Below are 22,673 nucleotides of genomic sequence, written 5' to 3' on the forward strand. Positions count from 1 at the left end.
AGTTAGTTTTCGTTAAGTACTTTCCGAGTTATGAGACTTGAAATCATTTCTTAATTTTACATAAACCGTAAAATATTTTGTAAAATATTCATTTTTCGATTATCTTACCTTAATACTTTTATGTACAAAATAATGAGAGGAATCAATTGGTGTAAAGAAAATACATAGTTATTTTTAAGAAAAAATATGTAATTGTTAATTGCAAATTACATATTTTTTCTTCGAAACAACTATGTTTTTTCTTTACACCAATTGATTCCTCTCATTATTTTGTACATAAAAGTATTAAGATAAGATAATCGAAAAATGAATATTTTACTAGATATTTTATTGTTTTATGTAAAATTAAGAAATGATTTCAACCTCATAACTCGGAAAGTACTTAATGAAAAATAACATAATTATAGTGTTTTGAAAAGCTCTTGAGATGAGCTACAAAAATGTGTAAAAGTATATAGGGTGTCCCATTTAAAAAGTTGGAGGTGACCTTCACGTAACCTGCAGGTGACTCTTTAGGGTCAAACTAATGACACCATCTTATGTCCCCCTCGAAGCCATACAACTTTTGTCTGAAACACTTTCTAGTAAAACTCTTCCTTATCGAGATATTCGACCGTGTCCAGACTTTTTTAACACCCAATATATATATATAATATAAATATTATTTTTGTGAAATCTGACGGTTATTTTTTCGTCGCACTTTTAGCGGCAGATAGTATTTCATGATGAGGCGGGAGGCGGAAGGGACCAAGCGAGTGCGCGCCTTTGTACGCGCCTTAATACATACGCACTTCGAGTTGCGCGTGATCATACCGGTAAAAAGATCTTGTCAGTACAAGTCGATACGCAGTACGCAGCGTTTGGCAAGATCCAGTTCAAGATCCTAGTAGAAGTTTTTTCTTGTGTCTTGTGGAGTTTAGTTTTGCTAAATTGTGTTAAAATCATGAAACGGGATATTAATGACGATCAAGAATTTATTAAAACGACATTAAATGACTGGAAATTATCAAAATGGTATGATCGATTTATTGGTAAGTACTTATTAAATACGCACATATAATTATATGTTGAATTTTATCATTTTTATCAGATGTAACAATAATTAACATATCGATATCTTGCTTTGTACATTAGAATACGCATTTTTTAGTCTGTTTTTTAGTTCTGTTGCCGGGTGTTTGTTAAACTTGCGAGAGTGAAATAATTGATTTATGATGAAAGTGTCTTTAACCTATAATACACAAATTGTTGCATTGTTGATTAAGGCTACAGTCAAGCGTGCGCTACGAATAGTGAATCTAGAATGGATACGCTGGCAGCAACAAATTATTTTACATAGAGTATAGTTCGACGTTCGGCCCCTCGATCCTCGACTGTTCCACAGGAACGCCGAGCTATACTCTCTATGCGAGATAATTTGCTGCTGCCAGCGTATCCATTCTGGCATCACTGTTCGTAGTGCACGTTGACCGTAACCTAAAACAAGGACGGACTCGTCGCAACATTCGACTGTTTATACTCTCACGATCTTATTGTTAGTCGGCGATAAAAAAAAGTGCGCATTCCACTTATTCCAGTGTAATAAATAATTCAGTATATTTCGTCGATTTAGAACACATTTTTGAGAGATTTAGTGTATTTATTGACCGATACGATTTAAATAATTGTAAATGAAAACAAGGCTAGATTTAAGTTTAATCGTTAAACAATATTAATTTTCTTTAATTCTTTTATTCGTATCTCATGTTTTAGAGGAAGACATTGATAAAGAAGCTTTTCTGAATATAAGTGAAATTGAAATAGCACGAATAATAACTACGATTGGAGGGATTCGCTGTTTTCTTGAGAAAAGAAGATTATTGATAGACAGTATAAAATTGGTAAGATAAAAATTTTTATGCTTTTCGAAATATTAAAAAACAGTAAAGAATGAATTAAATTGTAAATGTTTGGAAAAATTAATATCTGATACCTTTATAGGAAAAATTACTAAAAGTATCAAATGACGACAATGATGATAATCAATTGATACAGTTACAATGTCAAAGTAATGAAAAAGAGCCTCAAGAATCAAATAAACAAAAAGAAGCAAGATTTTCTAAATTATCCTGTAGTGATGCACAACCTTCGGTATGTTTAATAAAATATTTCTTTTCTTAAAAATTTGAATAACTAATAAAAATAAAGCAATAAATATTATAAAACAATAAAATATATAAAATATATAAAAAATATATAAATAATATATAAAATATATAAAAAATATATAATATATAAAATATATAAAAAATATATAAAATTATAAAATATATATATAAAATATTTAAAATAGTTATATATAAAAATATAAATAGTTATGTATAAAAATATATAAAAAATATATGTATATAAATATAAAATCGAGTTGTAAACAATAAATGTAAAATATAATTACTTAATTGAAAGAAATATATTTATTAATGCTTTTGTTTTGTTTTTTTAGACATCGTGTGCACAAAGAAATCCCTTGAAAGATAAAACAACACAAATATTAAATACAACTTCAATTGATGACTTTCATAGTGAACATTATAACACTGGGAATATATTAAACGATTCATCAGATGAATGTACGAGTACCGAAGAAGATAATAAAAATTCAGCACTAAAGGAATGTGATAATATTAAGGAAAGTGGGTCAGAAAAAAGTAATAACAATCAGAACAAATTTAACATTTCATACACCTTAAATCATTCTACATCAATTCAAAATGCGGTAATGTTTTCATGCAAAATACAATTTTATAAATATTTTATTAATTTTATAAATATTTTACAAATATTTTTTTTTATCATTTTAATAGGATTTGAGAAAACTATTACTAAGTTTTATAGATGGACAAATTATTATAAAATTTTATGAAAAGCATAACATACTCGATGAAACCAAACGTAGGAAGTTGACCGAACTTCTTGTTACTCAATTTATGTTTGCAAAATCTGTGGACGGGACAGAAATGTAATTGCTAAATATACATATATATGTATAAAATATTTATTCTATATTTATATTATTAATATATATATATATATATATATATATATATATATATATATATCATATAAATGTATTCTAATGTTCGTAGAGTTCGTTTGTTGAATGCTGATTTTGACATTGTATCGAAAAAGATCCAGAATTTGTTTCCAAATGAGCAACAGGCATTTTATTATGTTCCACCAAAATCTGAAGGACCTTCCCAAAAAATATCAAAAGGAAAATTACCGGATTTTTATCGAAATAAACTTGATGAATGTCGACAAATTGGACTTATAGAAAGAAAACGAAAGAGAACTAGTGAAAACATTAATAATTCAGATATTGAACTAAGCATTAATTCTGAAGGTAATAATAGAATATATGTAGTTAGTTCTGTAAGTTGTATTTTTTTAGATACGTTACAAATTTAATTAATATTACGATATATCTTGTAAAAGATTTTTAAGTTTAAAACTAAATTATTAAATTAAAATATAAATATAGCTAAACGTGTTTGCGAAACACATCTGCAATGGTTGCGGTATAATACAGCACCTTGGTCGTCTGTAAAAAAACATTGGAATGGATCTCGTGAACTGAGACATCAAAGTTTTATAAAACAAAAAGGAAATGTTTATGACATTTTTAACGAATACCCAGTGCTTAAACAAGAATTCGGTTACATGCTTGTATGTAATGAAAAATTTATTTTTACAATTTCTTTTTAAAAATTTGTATTATATATGTAGTTTTTTTTTCAGTTGGATGCTGATTATAATGCTTTAATTAATGAAAAATCTAATATTTACAACGAATGGCCCGAACTATCTAAAAAATTAGAAACATTACTAGAAAATCGAATCGTAAAAGATAAAACTTTTGCGAAGCAACTTGAAGAGATCCAATTATATGAAAAAGGAGATGGTAATAAAATTTTTAGTATATAATTAAAAAAAAAATTAATTTATTGTAATTATTTAATTATGTTGAACAGAATGCAGAGATGCTGCATTGATTTCTTTAATATCGGTATTATGTCCTTCCAATGTGCGATTAAAGATACCAGGAGGAAAGATATGGCGACCCACTATAGCAGAATCAATGGATGCTTTTATTTGTCATATTAAAGTGAGAAATTTATTTAATCGACATTTTGTTATCAGATTCTAATGAAATCGATTAAATTTCATCTTTATATAAGATAATGTAAATACTAATTAAAAATTAATAATAAGAAGAATTTAAATTTATAGGTTCCAGGAAAGAATAAAACGTCGAAGACAAGAGAGAGCCATTAAACAGAAAGAAACTCTACAGCCATATATAATTGCAATAGGCTCACAATTAACTGCAATTGAGACATTTTATATCATCATTGATGATATAATGTATAAAATGGAAAATGTGTTAAAAGCTGTTGATATCCTGTACAAGATTTTTCAAGTTCTTAATGTCAAATATCCATCCGCCTGTGAACAAGTTTGGCTTTTTATACAAAAATATATTTATGGGCGAACAACAGAATGGGATAAGTATGACAAATCTGTCATGAATTTAATCGATCTTTTGAAAAGATTTTAAAGGCAAAATATAAAATATGATATCAATTTAGATTGAGAATTTGATTTATCATTTATTACATTAAAAGAAAGAAATTGTCGTTAATATAAAATTTTGATATTTATGCATTCATTAATTGATTTAATAATTGATTGATTTAATAATTGATTGATGTTAACTGTTCAATTTATAATTTAGTTTAACACAATTTAAGATAATTGTCATTGTGTTAAATTCTATATTAGGGATGCTAAGTTTATCGGTATTTATCGATACTATCGACAAGCACTAACAGCACAACAGTCGATAGTTGTCGATAAGGAAAATAATTTATCCATAACTATCGATAGTTTTCATGTAGGATTTCTGAACACGGCCTTTGACGATAACATTGTGTAAAAAACCACGACTCGATGCCATTGTATATCGAGATGTAGTAATGCGTTTCAAATATTATTGTCTTTCGCTTTTGTTGTCTTTCGCTACTGTCGTCTTTTGCTCTTATCGTCTTACTATTTATTATAATTAGTAGACAACGGATATATACTAAACATATAATATAAATATATAATATATATAAACCACCTGCAATCTAGAGAACCTAAAATTAAAAAAAATAAACAAACAATTAATAAAATTATCGATATTTGTCGACAGTATCGACAAGGATTTTGAAAACTATCGATAGTATCAACAAGCAAATTGTTTCGATATTTAACATCCCTATTCTATATATTTTATTACGTTATAATTCTATATATTATATTACGTATAGTAGTTTGACTGTTTCCAAAAATATATAGTATAGTTTGAAATGTCGTTAAGCGTTAAATGTAGTTATAAAAGTTTAAAAGTAATATTGATATGTATATGTGTGAATTGCTTTCACGCTATTTAAAATCTTATTTTCTATTTTAATAAGTTGTTTTTTAGACGTAAAAATAAATCTTGCGTTTGTGATTCTATCATTCATGATGTTCCGTTGCTATTTATGTGAGAGAGGATTCAAAAATATTGATCTGTTTATTCGTCATTTTTCTGTAATTCACAAATTTGAAACATGTATCAATCGTTTCACATGTATGCAAAATGACTGTTACCGCATTTTTCAAAATATTAATGTTTTTAAAAATCATTTGATTATTGATCATTCAGAAGATAATCAAAGATCTTTAAATGTATTAAGAATTTCTGCTGTTGATATATCAGCCCCAAGTGATAATAGTAACAGGGATTTTGATCTTACTTCCGACTCATTTGAAAGTGAACAAGAATTTATTAATGATTTTGACAATACTGAACAGAATCTTATTGACTTAAAAAAACAATTACAACATGAAGCTGCAAAGTTTGTATCTAGTTTTTATAATGAATTGTCAATGAATAGAACGCATGTGCAAACGATTGTTGATTCTACACGTATATTTGTCAACAAAATAATATTTTCATATCTGAAGCCAAATGTTCTAAATTTTACCAAAAATGTCGATGCAATCCAGTATAATATTGAGCAAGTCTTCAACTTATTTGAAAATCCATTCGATTCACTTGATTCAGAATTCAAACGGTTTAAATACTTTAAAGAACGAGGTACTTTAATAGAACCAGAATCGTACGTAATTGGACAACAAACTATTGGTAAAAAAATTGAATCAAATTATGTAATTGTACCCACTAATGTGACCGGTCAATATGTATCTATACAATCAGTTATACAAAAATTATTTGCTCTACCTGATTTCTTACAACAAATTTTAAACTATATGCAAAGTTTATCATTAGAATCGAATGGAATTTCAAATATAATTCAGGCTGAATTATTCAAAAAATTACAACAAAAGTATCCAAACAGAATAATTATTCCTCTTATATTTTATTATGATGAATTTGAAGTGAATGATCCACTTGGCTCAAAAACTGGCACTCAAAAAATTGGTGCTGTATATTATTCTTTACCATGTATACCTCCAAATGCTCAATCTCATCTTGTTAATATACAGGTTGCATTATTATTTAATAGTAATCATCGAAAAGATTTTGGCAATAGAAACGTCTTTTTACCACTCATTAAAGAATTAAAATTTCTACATACGCATCCAGTTTACAGGACGAATGACAATATTGATATTTATGTAAATTGTCTCTTATTTGTAGCAGATAATCTTGGTCGTCATGAAATAGGTGGTTTTGTTCAGTCTTTTTCAGCCAATAATCCATGTTCAGTATGTAAAATATCTCGTAACGATTACTGAGTGCAACTTATGAAAAACCCGAACTTTTACGTAATATGGAAAATTACAAACTTGATGTTGAAAAAAATGATGTTAGTACATCTGGAATACACGAAGAATGTGTATTTAACGAAATAGAAGATTTTCATATTTTGGAGAACAGTGCCCTTGATATCATGCATGATATTTATGAAGGAGTTTGCGAATACGATTTGTCTCAAATTTTATTACACTACATTGTAAATTTAAAGTATTTTACACTTCAAGATCTAAATGATCGTATCGGAGCTTTTGACTTTGGCGTAAGTGAATTGAGCAATCGAATTCCTTTTTTGAAGAGAGAAAAATTAAATAATTATCGTTTAGGTTTTTCTGCATCTCAGGTAATACGTTTTATGAAATATTTTGGCCTTATTATTGGCGATCTTGTGCCTCCAGATGATTCTCATTGGGAACTGTATCTTACTCTTAGAGCGATAATTGATATTTTAAACGCTAGATCATTTTTATTGCAAGAAGTTGAATATTTGCAATGTTTGGTAACGGAACATCATGAAATTTATATTAGATTATTTGGAAACACTTTAAAAACAAAACATCATAATATGTTGCATTACACACGACTTATGCTTCGTGTAGGACCTCTAGTGAATCTTTGGTGTATGCGTTTCGAAGCAAAACACAAAGAGTCTAAGATAGAATCACATATAATTACTAGTAGAAAAAACTTACCACTTACTCTTGCTTTGAAACATTTATTAAAACTGAATGATAGATTACTTAATGAAATTTCATTATCTGATGAAATGTTACTCGGACCAAGTATTTTAACAGATGCTATATATTTTTATCCTCATTTTAATTTATTTAAAGAATATTTACCAGAAACTTACACAATTGTGTCATGGATTAAAATTCAAAGCATTTTATTTAAGCCAAAATTTGTGTTAACCTTAAGTGTAAAAGATTTATTACCTGTTTTTGGGATGATACATTTTATTTGTTTAAATAATGTAAAAAAACCGTTTTTTATTTTACAAATTTTAGAAACAGTTAGTTTTTCGAGGCATTTATATGCCTATCGCGTTTCATTTTCAACAAAATGGAAAATTTTTGAATGTAATAATATTAAGTCAATTATTAACTATAATGGTGTTACTTCTTTAGTAAAATCGGCTGATGCCGATTATTTTGTAATAATGCAAGAATAAAATTCTACCAAAAATATGGTTGTTATTATTATATTTTTATTTAAGATAAGAAAAATATTTTAGTTGTAAGAACTAAATACAAGGAACCAAATTTTTTAGTTGGAACAATAAAATATTTGGTTGATCATATATTAACCAAATTATTTGGAACGGTTTACCAAATTTTGATTATGTCAACAAAATTGTTTTTTCAGTGCGAACTTTAAGTTCATGGTCGCGGTACTGAAGGTGATCTCACTACAGATTCCAACTTGCTTCTTTGCGAGAGACGAACGAGCGGTCGATTTTTCATACCGCGACGACTTTGAAACCGCATGTCGAGATGCAAAGAGTAAATTACGCATAGCGTTACATTTTTAATTAAATGGAAGCTATAGCGCATATATGTAATTTTCTTTATATCGTTTATATTGCTTTATAGTATTTTTAAATTTTAAGTCAACTTACATTTCTGCCAAAATTTTTTCAAAAAAACCCATGAATTATTGACACAATCGTTTGATATCAAACCGAAACTTTACAAATATAATTAAGTTGTCGACAAGTATGCAAAATATAATAAATTTTTCGTCGAGAAAGATCGCTCTTAAATCAAAGATTAAAAAGATCCTATAATAAGCTAGCTGTAATAAAAAATGATTTGCGGAGAGCGATAGCTTTTTATACATAATATAGACATTCCAATACCAGCCATTTTGCTCGCCACTATCAAAGTATAAACAACCTCATCTTCGTTCTCGCGAACAAATGAACGTCACTAATAAAGCATTCCGTGCGCGCCTGACCAAAGATACGCGCGCTCTCTCGCGAGAGTACATCGAGCGCTTCGCTAATTAATTTATATAACGTCGTTCATCGAAACGGCCCAGATGTCTCATCTCGATTTCCTGTATCGTCTGCACCTGTACTTTCGACTCTGGGATATTTATTGAATATACAATCTGTCTGCGGAATCGCATCTCGTACCAGGATCCCAATTAATGAGCCCGAAAATAATTGATCGGAGTCACGTTAACGTGCACGACCGATCGCCGAGCGAATTATCGCGACACGTGATCTCGGCCACTACCTTTGTTCTCACCTGACAACTATGTTTCGTGTCGGACGACAAATCGGTCGCACGCGCATCTTCGATCGCAAACGGATCCACGAAGCGCAAAATTGACACGCGCCAGCACCGATGAATGAAGTTACACATCTGCAGTCGGCATAATGATGTTACCGATGATAGTTACGCGATAGTATCGCGACCCGGATTTCTATAACAAACGCCAATTAGAAGATCGATCTGTGGGTTGGATTAAATTTCGTTAAATGCGATCGAATTCCAGGTGCACGCGTTTTGCTCATTCATCGGGTTTGTAATAGATATCTTCTAATCGATGATTCGGTTCGTCTCCGAGACTAATTAGCATCTTTGACTCTTCGAATGATAATAATGTATATAATAACATTCTTAATACGCCAAATTTATATCGCAAACGAATATTTATGTTACGTGTAATAAAAAGGATTCGATGACGATACAAAATATTTAACTATTTTGCTTTTCATCTTTTACCTACTTTAAGCTCGCATCTATCTTAGAATAAAGTGTACGTAATATCAGAAATATAAAAGTTTTAAAGAGTATCAAAGGATTAAAATGAATATCTGACAGGATGAAAAATTCGCGCTTATCCTCTGTCCGCGATGACGTTTCTTTCCACATAAATTAATTGCGGACATCTGTCGACGGTGGAAGCTACTTAATCCATTAGGTTGCTTTGACGAGTGAGACTCCTGAAGATATCCCGTTACCTTGACTCATTTCTACTTGATCGCACCGTCGCAACATTCAAATAACGGCAATATTATCAATCTTATTTCTCATTGAAACTATCGAAAAGAAGAACAATATGATAATAATTTATATATTCTACCTCTATATCATATTATCATTATTATATATTTATACCGATACTTTTTCTGTAATTTTGAGATTTTTAAAAGATTCGAGACATTACATTCTTATATTCTTATTCAGACATAAAAGACATTAAAGAATAGGAAGAAAAAGAAATTGACAAGCCAATAACATCGATAATGCGATAAGGCAATAGAGTAATGTTATGGCCGAAGGCAACACAACGGTCAAGTTATCAGAGAATTAACTTAAAACCTCGTAATCTTTAAAAGTCATCTAATTATGCGGCAAAACGGCCTTAATTCGTGGTTAATTTCTTAATGAGATAAGCTAAACTAAAAAAGGAGGAAAGAAGGGAAGGGAGAGGAACGTCGTGTCGCGGTTGCGTTATAGCCTCTAATAGCTCTGCATGGTCCGAGTGCCCAGTGGGTGGGTTTGTAAAAAAAAAATAGAGAGAGCAGTGTGTTAATTAATTGGCGCGTAATTAAAACCCGCAGAGTGGCAGAAGAGGAAGAAGTCACTTGAGCGGGTAGTTGAAAGAATTTGTGACACTAATCCGTAGTACAATCTAAATCTTGCAAGTAGGGAAAAAGAAAGAATCCGCAAATACTTGAATATTAAGTATTTCAAAATATTTAAACATCAAAAATGAGCAATTGTTACGATGAGAATTTTCGATAACAAGAATATAATTTTTTTATCTCTTTGATTTCCCTCACGTTTCTTTTGTTTACTTTTTATAAATAATGATAAAACCGTACAATACATTGATATTGAAAAAAAATAACAGATAATTGTGCAACAAAGTATTTCGCATAAAATATTTCGGCTTTTCAAACCTTATTTCAAACGAAAATTGAACGCAAAGACGTCACAATTTCGAAAATATACATTGCCAATTACTGGCGAAAACAGATGCATACGGACAGTTGCTGCTGCAAAACTCTCGTCGCTCGAAACCCTGAGAGTTCCGAATTCGAAACACGCATTCGAAACGTGCGTGCAACACAACACAGCGCGTACTCGGGAAATGCACTCGAAAATTACTAAACGCGTAATCACATGCGTCGAATCTCTGGTACGCCGCATAATTTTGGCGCAAATATCATCGAGCATCGAACCAAAATCGCACACCGTTAAACCAATGTCGGTACGCACACGCACACGCTCGCACGGAATAGGTCTCATCCTTATCCGCACGGCGTGGTCCAATTAGTCACAGTCAACGGCGTGGCGAGAAACGGATGAAAAACTTCCCTCCGACCAACTTCCTATACAACACGCGCCTCCGCTTCTGCTTCTCGCCGGAAATTCCGGAAATAATAGATGCGACTGGCGTTATGAATCTTATTTACCACGCCGTTCTACTCATCGGGTGCTACAAGGACGCAATTCGCTCGCGGCCGACAGACCCAGAACTATGCCTGCCAACTTTGTTCGCAGTCCCGCAGAACAATTTTATAGACTTTACCAGACAAGAATTATGTTTATATTAACAAGAATGCTGTGTACTGAAACTTTTGTGCATGTAAGTACGAATGCAAAATAAATATTTGCTGTAAAATTACAAGAGAACAAAATATGCGCGCGCGTATATTAATACATTCTTATTCATAATTGGGATCGAATAATATTCTTTTTCCTTTTATCGCGCATATATCCGATTAACTTGTACATTTACGCAAATAGTTTTACATATATTTTAATTGTATCATTTTTTATATATAACAAAAAATATATAGAGCATTAATGTAATGCAGTGCAATAAAAACGTTTAATGCATGATACGTAATATATATAGATGATCGTAAAATGTAATAAATTTGCAATAATATTATCCGGATCGACATACCGATAATTTTATTTCTTTTTTAGATGTTTATTCATTTTTCTATACTTTGCATACTTGGCCAAGATGCTTTCCACGAGAAACTGTTGCACGTGGGATGCGTGCGTATAGATGCAAGAATTTCTGCCAATAAATGGCCAACTGAAAATATATAGAAAATGCACGCACACATTCCTTTCGGAATGTATGGTGAACGTAATTGGGGCCTCGTTGCGAGCTCTCCGTTAATGTCGCACAGAGCAATATGAATATTCCCAGATTGCAACTGTACGTCTTTCTACAAGAAATACGCTTGAAATTTTCTTTATTACTACGATAATTCTCAATCGATGCGATCAATTAACATTATAAATAACCGACAATTATTTCTTAATGACGTAAACGTTGATAGTCATGTTACTTCAAGTATTATAATTAAATTCTTAAACATTTCATTAATATTTAAGAGAAATTTTTTCTCATCATATATATGATATACAGGGTGGATCAATAACTCTGTCCACCTGGAATATCTCCGTTATTTTTAGAGATATAAAAATTTTGTACTTATAAAGTTGTACGGTACCAAGAGGGCCATAATATGCTACTAATAATTTTTTTGTAGGTGGAGGCGCTTCAGAGATTTCAAGGTCATCTCCATTTTTTTAAATGGCATGCTATACTTTTTTATTTTTAGTAAATATTTACATTTCTTACTATAATCTAGCGATATAGTACAAAGAACATTGTATACCAAGAAATACCGACCACAGCGGAAAATATGAAACAACGAATTATTGCAGCATGTGCGACAATCAGTCCAGAAACGTTAAGAAATGTACGTGGTTCAGCAATTCAAAGATTTCAGTGTTGCATCGATGCAAACGGACATCACTTCGAGCATCTCTTATAAGGTAAGAATCATTGTTTTACACTTTTATTTAATGCCGAATGACCTTATTATAGGTCGTTGAAATCGTCTAAATATTTGCTATTACACTAAGAATAAAAAAGTATAGCATGCCATTTAAAAAAATGGAGATGACCTTGAAATCTCTGAAGCGCCTCCACCTACAAAAAAATTATTAGTAACATATTATGGCCCTCTTGGTACCGTACAACTTTATAAGTACAAAATTTTTGTATCTCTAAAAATAACGGAGATATTCCAGGTGGACAGAGTTATTGGTCCACCCTGTATATATGTAAACGTTTCTAAAAAATATGTAAAATAAATTTACTGCATGTATAGAAGAGCATTACGGTCTGGCAAGGCTAGCAGATACGAGAATCGTTGGCACGGATCATACAAAGAAATTTCACGGCACTTGCCACGTGAATTTATTAGCGTTCAACCATCAGCTATACTATAAACGATGTCTCTCAACGAGAATTATATTATCTTCTCGGTAATCTCGTAGCACCGCCCCGTGAATTGTCCTTTTCCGCAACAGATACCTTCTTCATTCTTCGTTGCCAGATGCGAATGATATTCAAAGTAATATAATTTAGTTGATAGATATTTGATAAATGCTTAATCATCTCAAAATCTTGAACATCTAATAGAAATTTACAAACATTTTAAAGGATTGTAACTAGGAGAATTAATATAAAATGATGACGTCGATAAAATTTTTTGCTTTAAAAGAAATTATTTTTTATAGTAACTGAAAGCAATAATATAGCATAAAGTTTTAAATTTGTTTAAATTTGTTAATCGCCGCTACGTTTTAATAAAACAATAAAAAATCTTACGATAATTTGCGCGCGTCGCGTGATAATAATCGAGAAATCACACACAAAAAAGACGATGCGCGGGGAAAGGGTAAGTTTAACGGAGACGCGTACATTTGTTTTAATTTTCCGCACGACGAATTCCCTAAGCGACATAGATTACCCTGACGCAAACACGACCAACGACACGACGAAGACGTCTCTTTTGGAAGATTTGGGATCGCGATTGCCCGCCCCCCTTTCGTCTCCTTGGGGACGCCAGGTCACGTATGGTCTTCGCACGTAACGTCGACGCTACCCTCTCGAAAGCGTTTCCGGAATCGCGCGAATCTCGAACCGCGAAATCAAATACACGCGCGTCCCGGAATCGTAATTAACATTCCCGGCCATTAGCGCGCGGCCAATGTCCATCGACACGATCAATTGTCGTCGACGAGCGACAAAGGTAACGTTTGCGCGCTTTGTGACCTCGCACCGCCTCAAAGATAGAGGTAGGATGTCGTATAGATTTATGGGGGCAATGTTAATTCAACTCTAATTACATCTTTTTCACAAGCACAAGCTGACATTCTACGAAACTTTAAAGCCTATATTCATATTGGCATTAAACGTAAATAATTTTATATCAAAGAAATATCAAATTGACTAAAGCTCCCGAAAAGTTGATTTCCTAAGATTTGAAAGAAATAAAACATTATTTTTATATGCAAATAGCAGATAGAAAAATGTAGATGTGATGGAAAGATTCGTCCTCAACGATATATCGAGATCATTTTTCGAATCAAAGAACCAAGCATTGAAAATATATTTGTGACATTTTTAAATAAAAAAATTGCAACTTTTCAACGTATCGGCACATTTTGCCGTTGAATTCTAGATCGTGATCGTATCGTCGGAATTCCCAAGACGTCGGATAAACGGTACTACGAGAGAAGAAGTTGGAGCGTACATGAAATTTTATAGTCAACGGATACATCTTCGTAGCGGAGCGAATAAGGTCGGATTAAAACCAGCACGTCGCGTCGGTCGGGATATCACGCCGAAATCACGCCTATCTCTTTTATTTCGTCCGCTCTGCCCCGCACGCCCCGCATCTCTCCCTCTTTTCGCTCCGCACTTCGTATCTCTTTTTGCTCAGCCTTTAAAAATCGTTCCGCGGATGAAAAAAATCCCGCCATTGCGCCGGTAAATCCACTCGAATATCCGCCCACACACACACAAGCGTACACGATACGTGAACTCGCCTGTAATTTCGAGGTTTTGCGCGAGCAACTGCGAACCGAGTTAAAATTTGTCGGCCGGAGATCAATGTCTCGAATTCTTATGTTCGTTATTTCGAAAGGTTTCAATGCTCGATATCACGTGGACGAATTACGTGACGATACATTTCCGTATTTTTTGATTAAAAGAACCAGCTTGTGTTTTGAGAAAAGCATATATATATATATATATATATATATATATATACATGCTTATGGAAATATTTTTTTAAAATTATTTTAAATTATTTTTATATTAATTTTTTAAACGCTAAAAAGGCCAAATTTTTTATTTAACATTATTCTACATTATATATAATTATACGCAATACACATTTGTAATTATATATAAAAATGTTAATAAAAATTTTTGTATAAAAGCACCATTACATTTTTCTATTGAAAAATATTTTTTTGTTCCCCTTTTTCTCTAAAATATATATCGTACATAAATGATACGATTATGATACTAGGAAAGTACGTAACTCTCTTTTATAGCATTTGGATGAAAGTTATTAGAACTCATAGACATAATTAAAGTTAAACTTACGTAAATATGAGCACCCTTTCGAAGACCGCAACGAAACCAATGTAAATGTAGTTCGCGGATTCACACACTAACATTGCCCAAAACCGTGTTCGAACGCGTTAATGGTAAATTAACGTAGTCGTTATAGAACGTAAAATAGTTATGAAAAATTCAAGCGAAATCAAACTGCGTTCTCGGGATAGCCGGGTTTTCACAAATTAATAACAATTTACTATTCTAGTGCCGATTCTGCTAAATGAAAGTCGACATTTTCAAAAATATTATAAACAAATTAACATCTTCGTTTTTAGTTTATATAGTATATATGTGCGTATGTGTGCGTCCATTCTTTCAATATACCGATATAAATTGATTTACATTTGTCGCGACTTGTGCATCTTTATTATGTACTGTATTTTATTATTCATATCGATATTAATTATTTATATTATCACGTTTATTAAATTTAATATTAATATTAAAATTTTAATATTAATAATTCAAATTTTTCACAGAAAGCTCATCTTCTCGTTGCACTATTAATATTCTTAATATTTAAACAAGCACTTTAATAATAGGTATTATTTTTCAAAAATATGGAATCAGACGAGCCATTTTGCGAAGAATACAAAATTGCATACAGCTAATGTAATTTGCAATGAACAAAATATCGGTCGAAATATTCTCGCATGAGAGTCACTGGCTACGCTCGGCTCAGTCGAGGGAGGAGGCCAAGGGAGATGCAGAGGAAGGAGGGGGTGCCGTGGGGTTGGATGAAGCGAAGGGGTGAGGGGGAGAGGGCGGCAGGGGTTGGTGCCAGGGTAGGTTTTGATCAATATCTCGCCCCCACCCCACACCACCATACCACTACCCTTCGTAGCGGTACACCATGCCCCCACCAGAACCCCATCACCCGACCACCATGAATAACCAAGACCATATAGCGGCCTGCAGATTAAATACATCGTGGTACCATACGATCAAACCACCCCCTCCTCCCTTCGCGCACCCCATCCACCCGCCTCTTTCCCTCCAACGTACAACCCTCCTCTTTAACAGCCACCACCGCTTTCAACGTCGTCGACCATCGTGTTCCCGTAAGAACGACTGATTTGCCGCACCACCGACCTGAAAGGGGTAAACGGAGAGGAGAGAGAGAGAAAGAGAGAGAGATAGAGAGAGAAACTGACAGAGGCGATAGTGGTGCCGTATGTAATCTGGACGTACGTATGTGCACCGAAAACCCCCTTTTCCTCCGCATTCCGATCTCACGTTTTCCCGCGAGACCTCCTCGTACAACCGTGCAAGGACAACGTCCCCCCCGGGGAGCATTTTGCAACACCGATCGCGAACGAATCCTTTGCCGTTGCAGCGAAAAAAAAGACTAAGAACAGTACGCGTCGAGGCACATTATTACCTCGCCAGTGAGAGGCCTGTACGATTCGCCTTACATCTAAATCGATGCGTCGATTTCAGGAGGAAATAAAATTCGTGCCGGCTTTTGTAAACTGATTGTTTCACATTTCCGAAAAAATCAAAGTTAATGTGAATTAAAAATGCACGTAAAAAAGAATCTCTAGCATAATTTCGATAAGTTTGAAACTAAAATTACAGTGCAATAATCGCGCAAAAATGCAATTTTTCTTCATTTGCGAATAGGAGAACGTTAGAATTAAACGCAAGCTTTTCTGCGTACATAATGTCGAAAATTGCGCTCATCGGGATTGCAATAATAGTCTGAAATAACACGAGATGAACCCCGGCATCTGAAAATAATCGGTTATGCGTGTCGGGTCGGCGGCTCGACAGTTCGCTATTAGGCGCTAATTTAGTTGTAAGCTGCGCAGGGTTGCGAGGAATGAAAGGGGTCCCTAGGGACGATACTGGTTCTGGCCCGGAGGATCGCTACATCGTAGCTTCTTTGAGATCCCAATTGAGGCAAGCACGAAACCGAGCGCGACCCCCGATGTGGTTTTCTCGAACCCTGTACACGTTTTTCGCGTTACGTCGAGAACTATTAATTTAATACTTTTCCAGATTCTTGAATTATAAAAAAATTACTTTGAAAGTGATATTTATAATACTCAAAAAGTTTAAAGTTATATTAAACAAAACAGTTTTTTTAAAGTTATATTTTACGATACTCTGAATCTCTGTTTAAAATAATGATATTTCTGCAATTGCGAAAATAGCATATGGAATATAATTATTATTAAATATTTTATCGCAGAAACGACATTATTAAATTAAAGTATTCCAAAAGTATATACATTTCTTTTTATTTTCCAACTTCAAGATCATCGTGCAAAATCAAATGTAGGGAAGAAGGAAGACGTCATCGTGTATGAACGGATTACTAATGCGTTGCTAACGACCAATCATATCGCGTAAATCCTCGGCAATATTTAGCTAAAATACGATCGGTTCGACTTACTATTAAAACCGCAAAGCCATAGCGCACCGATGTGTTTTTTTCTTCTTTTTTTTTCGTTCACGGATTTAAAAACAATCTCCGCGCCGCACCGCGCCGCACCGGGCCGGGCCGGGCCGCGCCGCGCTGTCGTTCGCGCGAGCCGCGGGGCACTTTTATCGCGCAGCAAAAATATGCTGCACGAGGCAAACAGAATTTTCCGCCCTAGAGAAACGGACGGATGAAAAACATGAATGTTATGTTAAGCCGGGAAAAATGTACGTGCGCGAACATATTTACGGTGTTGTCAGACGCCGCTGTCGTTCTCCGAAACACCGTTCGCGAGCAGTCGCGAAAACCGATCATCGGGATACGGGAACATCGCGCTTCGATCTGGACGCATCTCGATACAAGTCGCTCCGCTCCACATTTTCTTCTTTCGCGGTGCGCGGAAAGAAAGGGAACGTTGCGTGTGGCTCGCGTTTTACTGGCGTGCATCAACGCGTGGAAACGCGTGCGCAGGTCGCGGCCTACGCGTTCGGCATAAATCAAGTATAAACAATGTGTGCTAAGTATTAGCATTTCAATGAGCGGCGGCAGCGGTGTGAGAGCGGCGATGTTAATTACTGACCAACGATATGGTTTTTGCCGTCTAACGCGCGTATTCGCGCTATCGACACGCCGCGTTTTCCGCGTGACCCCGTGTGCCAAGTGCTAATGGCGTTTATTATCATCTTCGAAACTAATGAAGTGCGCTGCCCCCGTCGTTAGCCTGTAATCTGCTACCGGCGTCGAGCGTAAGTGTCCGAACATTAGCAAATGAGAAGGGATCCCCCGAGAGTCTCCGAATATAATTTCTTTGTAATTTTTCATAAATCTCTCGTAACCGATAATAGGCGTTTTTAACTGGCAATATTGCAGATTGAAAAAAATAAAAGTAGAAAAATGGGAAAATCTGGCTCTCGCGGGGATTGGATTACTATAAACTTTATAACGATAGATTAAAGAATATTTATCAAAAGTAGGCATCGAAGCCTGCAATTCGAATTTATCTCTCGTAGTTATTAATTAACCGCCAAGATATTATCATGCTATGTTACTCTTCGATAACTGTCCGAAATTCTTGACGTCTCAAATTGCCACCCTTTGATCGAGCTGACTCGGTTTGTACACGATTATTGGAATACTTCATCCGTACTTGTTCCTTCAAGTATTCGTGATCGGATGCTAAGGGCGACGACTTAGCGTGCGTCGAACGAATAATTTGACGGTATCAATTTTGCTTACATACGCGCCAAATTTCATCAAATTTCAATCCCGCCAAAGTTGATCCTCGAGCTAGTTGTAGATTTTGATTATTAAAATAGCAAAATATTTTTATAAGACAAGTGTTAAATTATTTTTAACATTAGATATAATAATTTAAAAGAATGTTGTGTACGCGGAAATGTATTCTGCAATTTAAATGAAACTTTAAGATTAGAGTGCATCTCCTTTCAATAAGACGCTGTATTTAATACTATCTATTCGATAGTTTGATAATAGATTGCTTTCAAAGTTTTCTAATGATATACGGAAAAACTTTCGAAAATGTAAAGATAGAAAGATTAAAGATAGAAATGCTGAAATTGTCAATGAAAAAGAAATCTTACGTACGCACAAAAGTGTTAATTAATTACGCGTATTCTCACCCACAAGAAAGAATTTTGTCAAATTATAAAGCATCATTTTAGATTATTCCGTATCGTAATTCTAAATTGCAAATTGTGCAATCAATCAGACATTTTCCTGATCCGCTCCCAAGATCGCTCGAGGTGTCTCGTGCGTCTAATCGAACGTCAAATAAATCTCTTCTATCGGGATAACACGAAAAACGATCGCGACCGCGAAATTCGATCGCCCGCGATTCCGTTCAACAACTTGGACATGGTTTCTTCGACCGACTCGAAACGCACAACTGCTCGAATTACCTTCAATTACCCTGAAAAACACGTTCTCCAGGTAACGTTTTGGTACCGCGGTGACGATCATAAGTGATCCATCGCTTTAAGGTTGAGCCCAGGTACGTCGGTTCGCGGCTACGCCGTTGCTACTCAGGATTCCAGTTCTCCCCTCCCTCCTACTCCCCCCTGATTCCAGGTCCGAACCCCGCGCCCTCCGGCAACCCCACCCACCTCTAGCTGGAACCTGTTCCGCCCTTCCCTTCTCACCTCTCCTGTCGTTCTCTCGCTTTACGCTCCTCTCACTCTTTTTCCATCTGTCTGTCTCTCTCCCTCTCTCTTTCTCTCGCTCACTCACATATCTAGCTGCTGCTGCTGCTGCTGCCGCTGCCGCTGCAGCTGCTACCTCGGCTGTATTTCTCTGACGTGTGCGATAGAAGGAGAGACAAAGACACGAGATGCGAGAGAAAGAGAAAGATAGAGCGGGGAAAGGGACAAAGAAGAGATGAGAAAGAAAGAGAGAGATATATATACGATTATATATATGCGAGCGTGTATATATATATATATATATATATATATATATATATCAATATCAGAGCGAGTGACAAAGAAAATGAAAGATAAAGAAAGAGAGATATCGAGCAAAAGTTGGAAAGAGAGATAAGATAAAACGAGAGATAGAGACAAGGCTACGAGAGAAGAGAGAGCACATCATGCACGCGCTTCCATTGTTTGCAGCGTGTGTCTCTCCTACGTCTCTTTCTCTCCCATCGTCTTCCTCGTCATTCGTTTCGTTTGTTTCTCTCTCTCCTTCTCTCTATAGCTTTGCGTCTCGTTTTTTCTTTGCGCACTTTCATCCTTGCCATCTCACAGCGCTGCTGCAGGTCCTTTTTTTGAGTCGGTACAATTTTTGCCTACGATCACGGGCCTCCTCGGATGTAACCACGGGTTCCCCTCATAGACAAGTTCAAGAATGATTTTCTCGTCGCTCACAAGGCGCAAAGAGTAAAGAGGAAGAGAAAGAGAAAGAGAGAGAGAGACAAAGTGTTGATAGATAGGGGGAACAGGAGAAAACAAGACGCGGCGTGGAGTGGGAAGATGCAAGGTTACTGGAAGAAGGACGTAACTGGGGCGATGATCCTCCTGGAGAGAGAAACCCCGAGACTTTTCGCGCGCGCGACCTTTCTTGCGAAGGCGCTGCGCTTTTTGTCCATGACGTACGTGTCTCTGTTCTGTCCTTTTGTGTTCCCTTAGCTCCGACCCCTGTCCTCGCAGCACCCGGCATCCCCCTCCTCACTCTCTCTCTCTTTCTCTCTCTTTCTCTCTCTCCTCTTGCCCTTCCGATGCGTCTCCTCGCGCTACTCTTTCGTTCTCCCTCGTTTACCCTCCTCCGTCGTTCTCGCCGACGCTACGGGAGATTCGACGCCGAGAGACGTTACCAGGACGATGATCTCCGGCAGGATTTTTTTTCTGCCGTTTCGTACCGATCGATCCGCCGACATAAAACGTTGGTATTCGCAATTTTATTCCGCATGCTTTGGGCAATTTCCGTAAATTTCGAGCAAATTTCGATCCATCGATCGCATTCCTTGAAATGTTATTCGAATCTCGGAACACTTTTATAAGGTTTAATGACGCAACGCGAACAACTGTTGTAATATTTCGCTTTAAGACGAACACCTATAAAATCTTGTGACGCCAAAATGTAAGGCGATCGATACGAGCACTTTGGAAAAACTCGTCGAGAATTTCGAATGCAGTCGGAAACGACAATTATAATGGAATGCGATGTCATTCGTCCGTCATCAACGAGTAAACCGGTACGATATTAACAAGAGCAACGAATAAAACGAAAAGCGTTTCCATCAAAGATTACAAACGACGAGTCGATCCAACTTTTGACTAAAATATTATGACAATGATTTATTCAGATTTCAGCTAAAATGATTTCAGGATTTATAGCGAATCGTTAGAAAGGGCTTGGCGCAGAGAATCTCGCGTCTTTTCATCTGCGTAGATACATCTTGTAAACCAGTTTTCATACGTCTCGCTCTCCACGTTGTAGAGAGACGCAGACTCATCTCTTAACCGCGAGATACCAAGGTCCGCGCCGCTATATTCCTCACTATTCATACATTTATCGTTAAATGCGGCACGTATACAAACGTTATCGGACGCTATCTTTGCGCCGATAGAAATCGATGACTGGATACCTAGCTAGGCTACATTCGATGCCGAATGCAGACGTCCGATTTTTATCTCTATTTGACATTGAGCGCGATACTTTAAGCAACTGAGAGACAAACATCTACGTTTGACACGAAACGTATGACCAGAACACGGGAGCAAGGCTCTTCGCAGAGGAGTAAGCACATACGCAGAGTGGACAGCGTCTTCTCTTTTTCTCGCGCCGACTTTCAAACTGGTTTTACATTCGACCAATATTGTCGGCGTGTAAAGCGCTCACGTTCACCGTGTGTCGATAAGCTTGTCGCGTATCTTTTGAGCGGGTGCGCTTGTTTGGCGCCAATGGACAGACGCGTCCGAGAGAGCACCGAAGCTGGCGAGAATCGCGGCAGGGGAGTCGAGGGGAAAGAAGAGCGAGGGAGAGAAAGAGAGAAAGAGATGTTTTCTCTCCCGATCGTGCGAGAGACTCGCAGGATGCCAAGAAAAAGAAAAGGAAGAAGAAGCAAACGATAAGAGGAACAAGAAGAATACGATGAAGAAGAAGAAGACGAAGAAGTTGAAGCCAGCAGGTTAAGGGGGCGCGAAGCGAAGGGAGAATCGAACGAGATGACCACGCCAGCGTTTTCTTTATTTTCTTCTTTTTTTCTTTTACGTCATCCCTCTCTCTCTTTCTATATCTTTGATCCCTCTCGTGGATTTTTTTCCCGCTTCTTCGTTATCCCGACGCGCTTCCTCGCAACTATTATACGATGCTCGCCCATGCTTACCGTTGCTAGTCATCGCGGTGACACAAGGATGACGTGCGTGCAAGTGAGATCGCCGATTTACGAGGATAATAAAACGATAACTAGCGGAATTC

The 22,673-nt window shown here is 35.5% G+C and overlaps 2 protein-coding genes across 5 annotated transcripts in view; one reads left to right on the top strand and one right to left on the bottom strand.

The window, feature by feature from the left end:
- The window catches only part of Chi (LIM domain-binding protein 2 Chi), a 151,653-nt gene that overhangs the window by 80,519 nt on the left and 48,461 nt on the right, over positions 1-22,673 (bottom strand). The gene's annotated exons all lie outside the window — the stretch shown is intronic.
- LOC145973933 (uncharacterized) lies at positions 577-4,830 on the top strand. Its single transcript, XM_083103632.1, has 10 exons — positions 577-1,031; positions 1,753-1,880; positions 1,981-2,130; positions 2,483-2,755; positions 2,844-2,998; positions 3,126-3,382; positions 3,521-3,705; positions 3,778-3,940; positions 4,011-4,144; positions 4,822-4,830. The coding sequence occupies exons 1-10, from the start codon at positions 944-946 to the stop codon at positions 4,828-4,830; spliced, it is 1,542 nt and encodes a 513-aa protein (XP_082959758.1). The 5' UTR covers positions 577-943.

Source organism: Camponotus vicinus, unplaced genomic scaffold (assembly GCF_025532165.1).
Source record: "Camponotus vicinus isolate PSW18456_S1 unplaced genomic scaffold, iyCamVici1.0 SCAF_1, whole genome shotgun sequence".
Lineage (NCBI taxonomy): Eukaryota > Metazoa > Arthropoda > Insecta > Hymenoptera > Formicidae > Camponotus > Camponotus vicinus.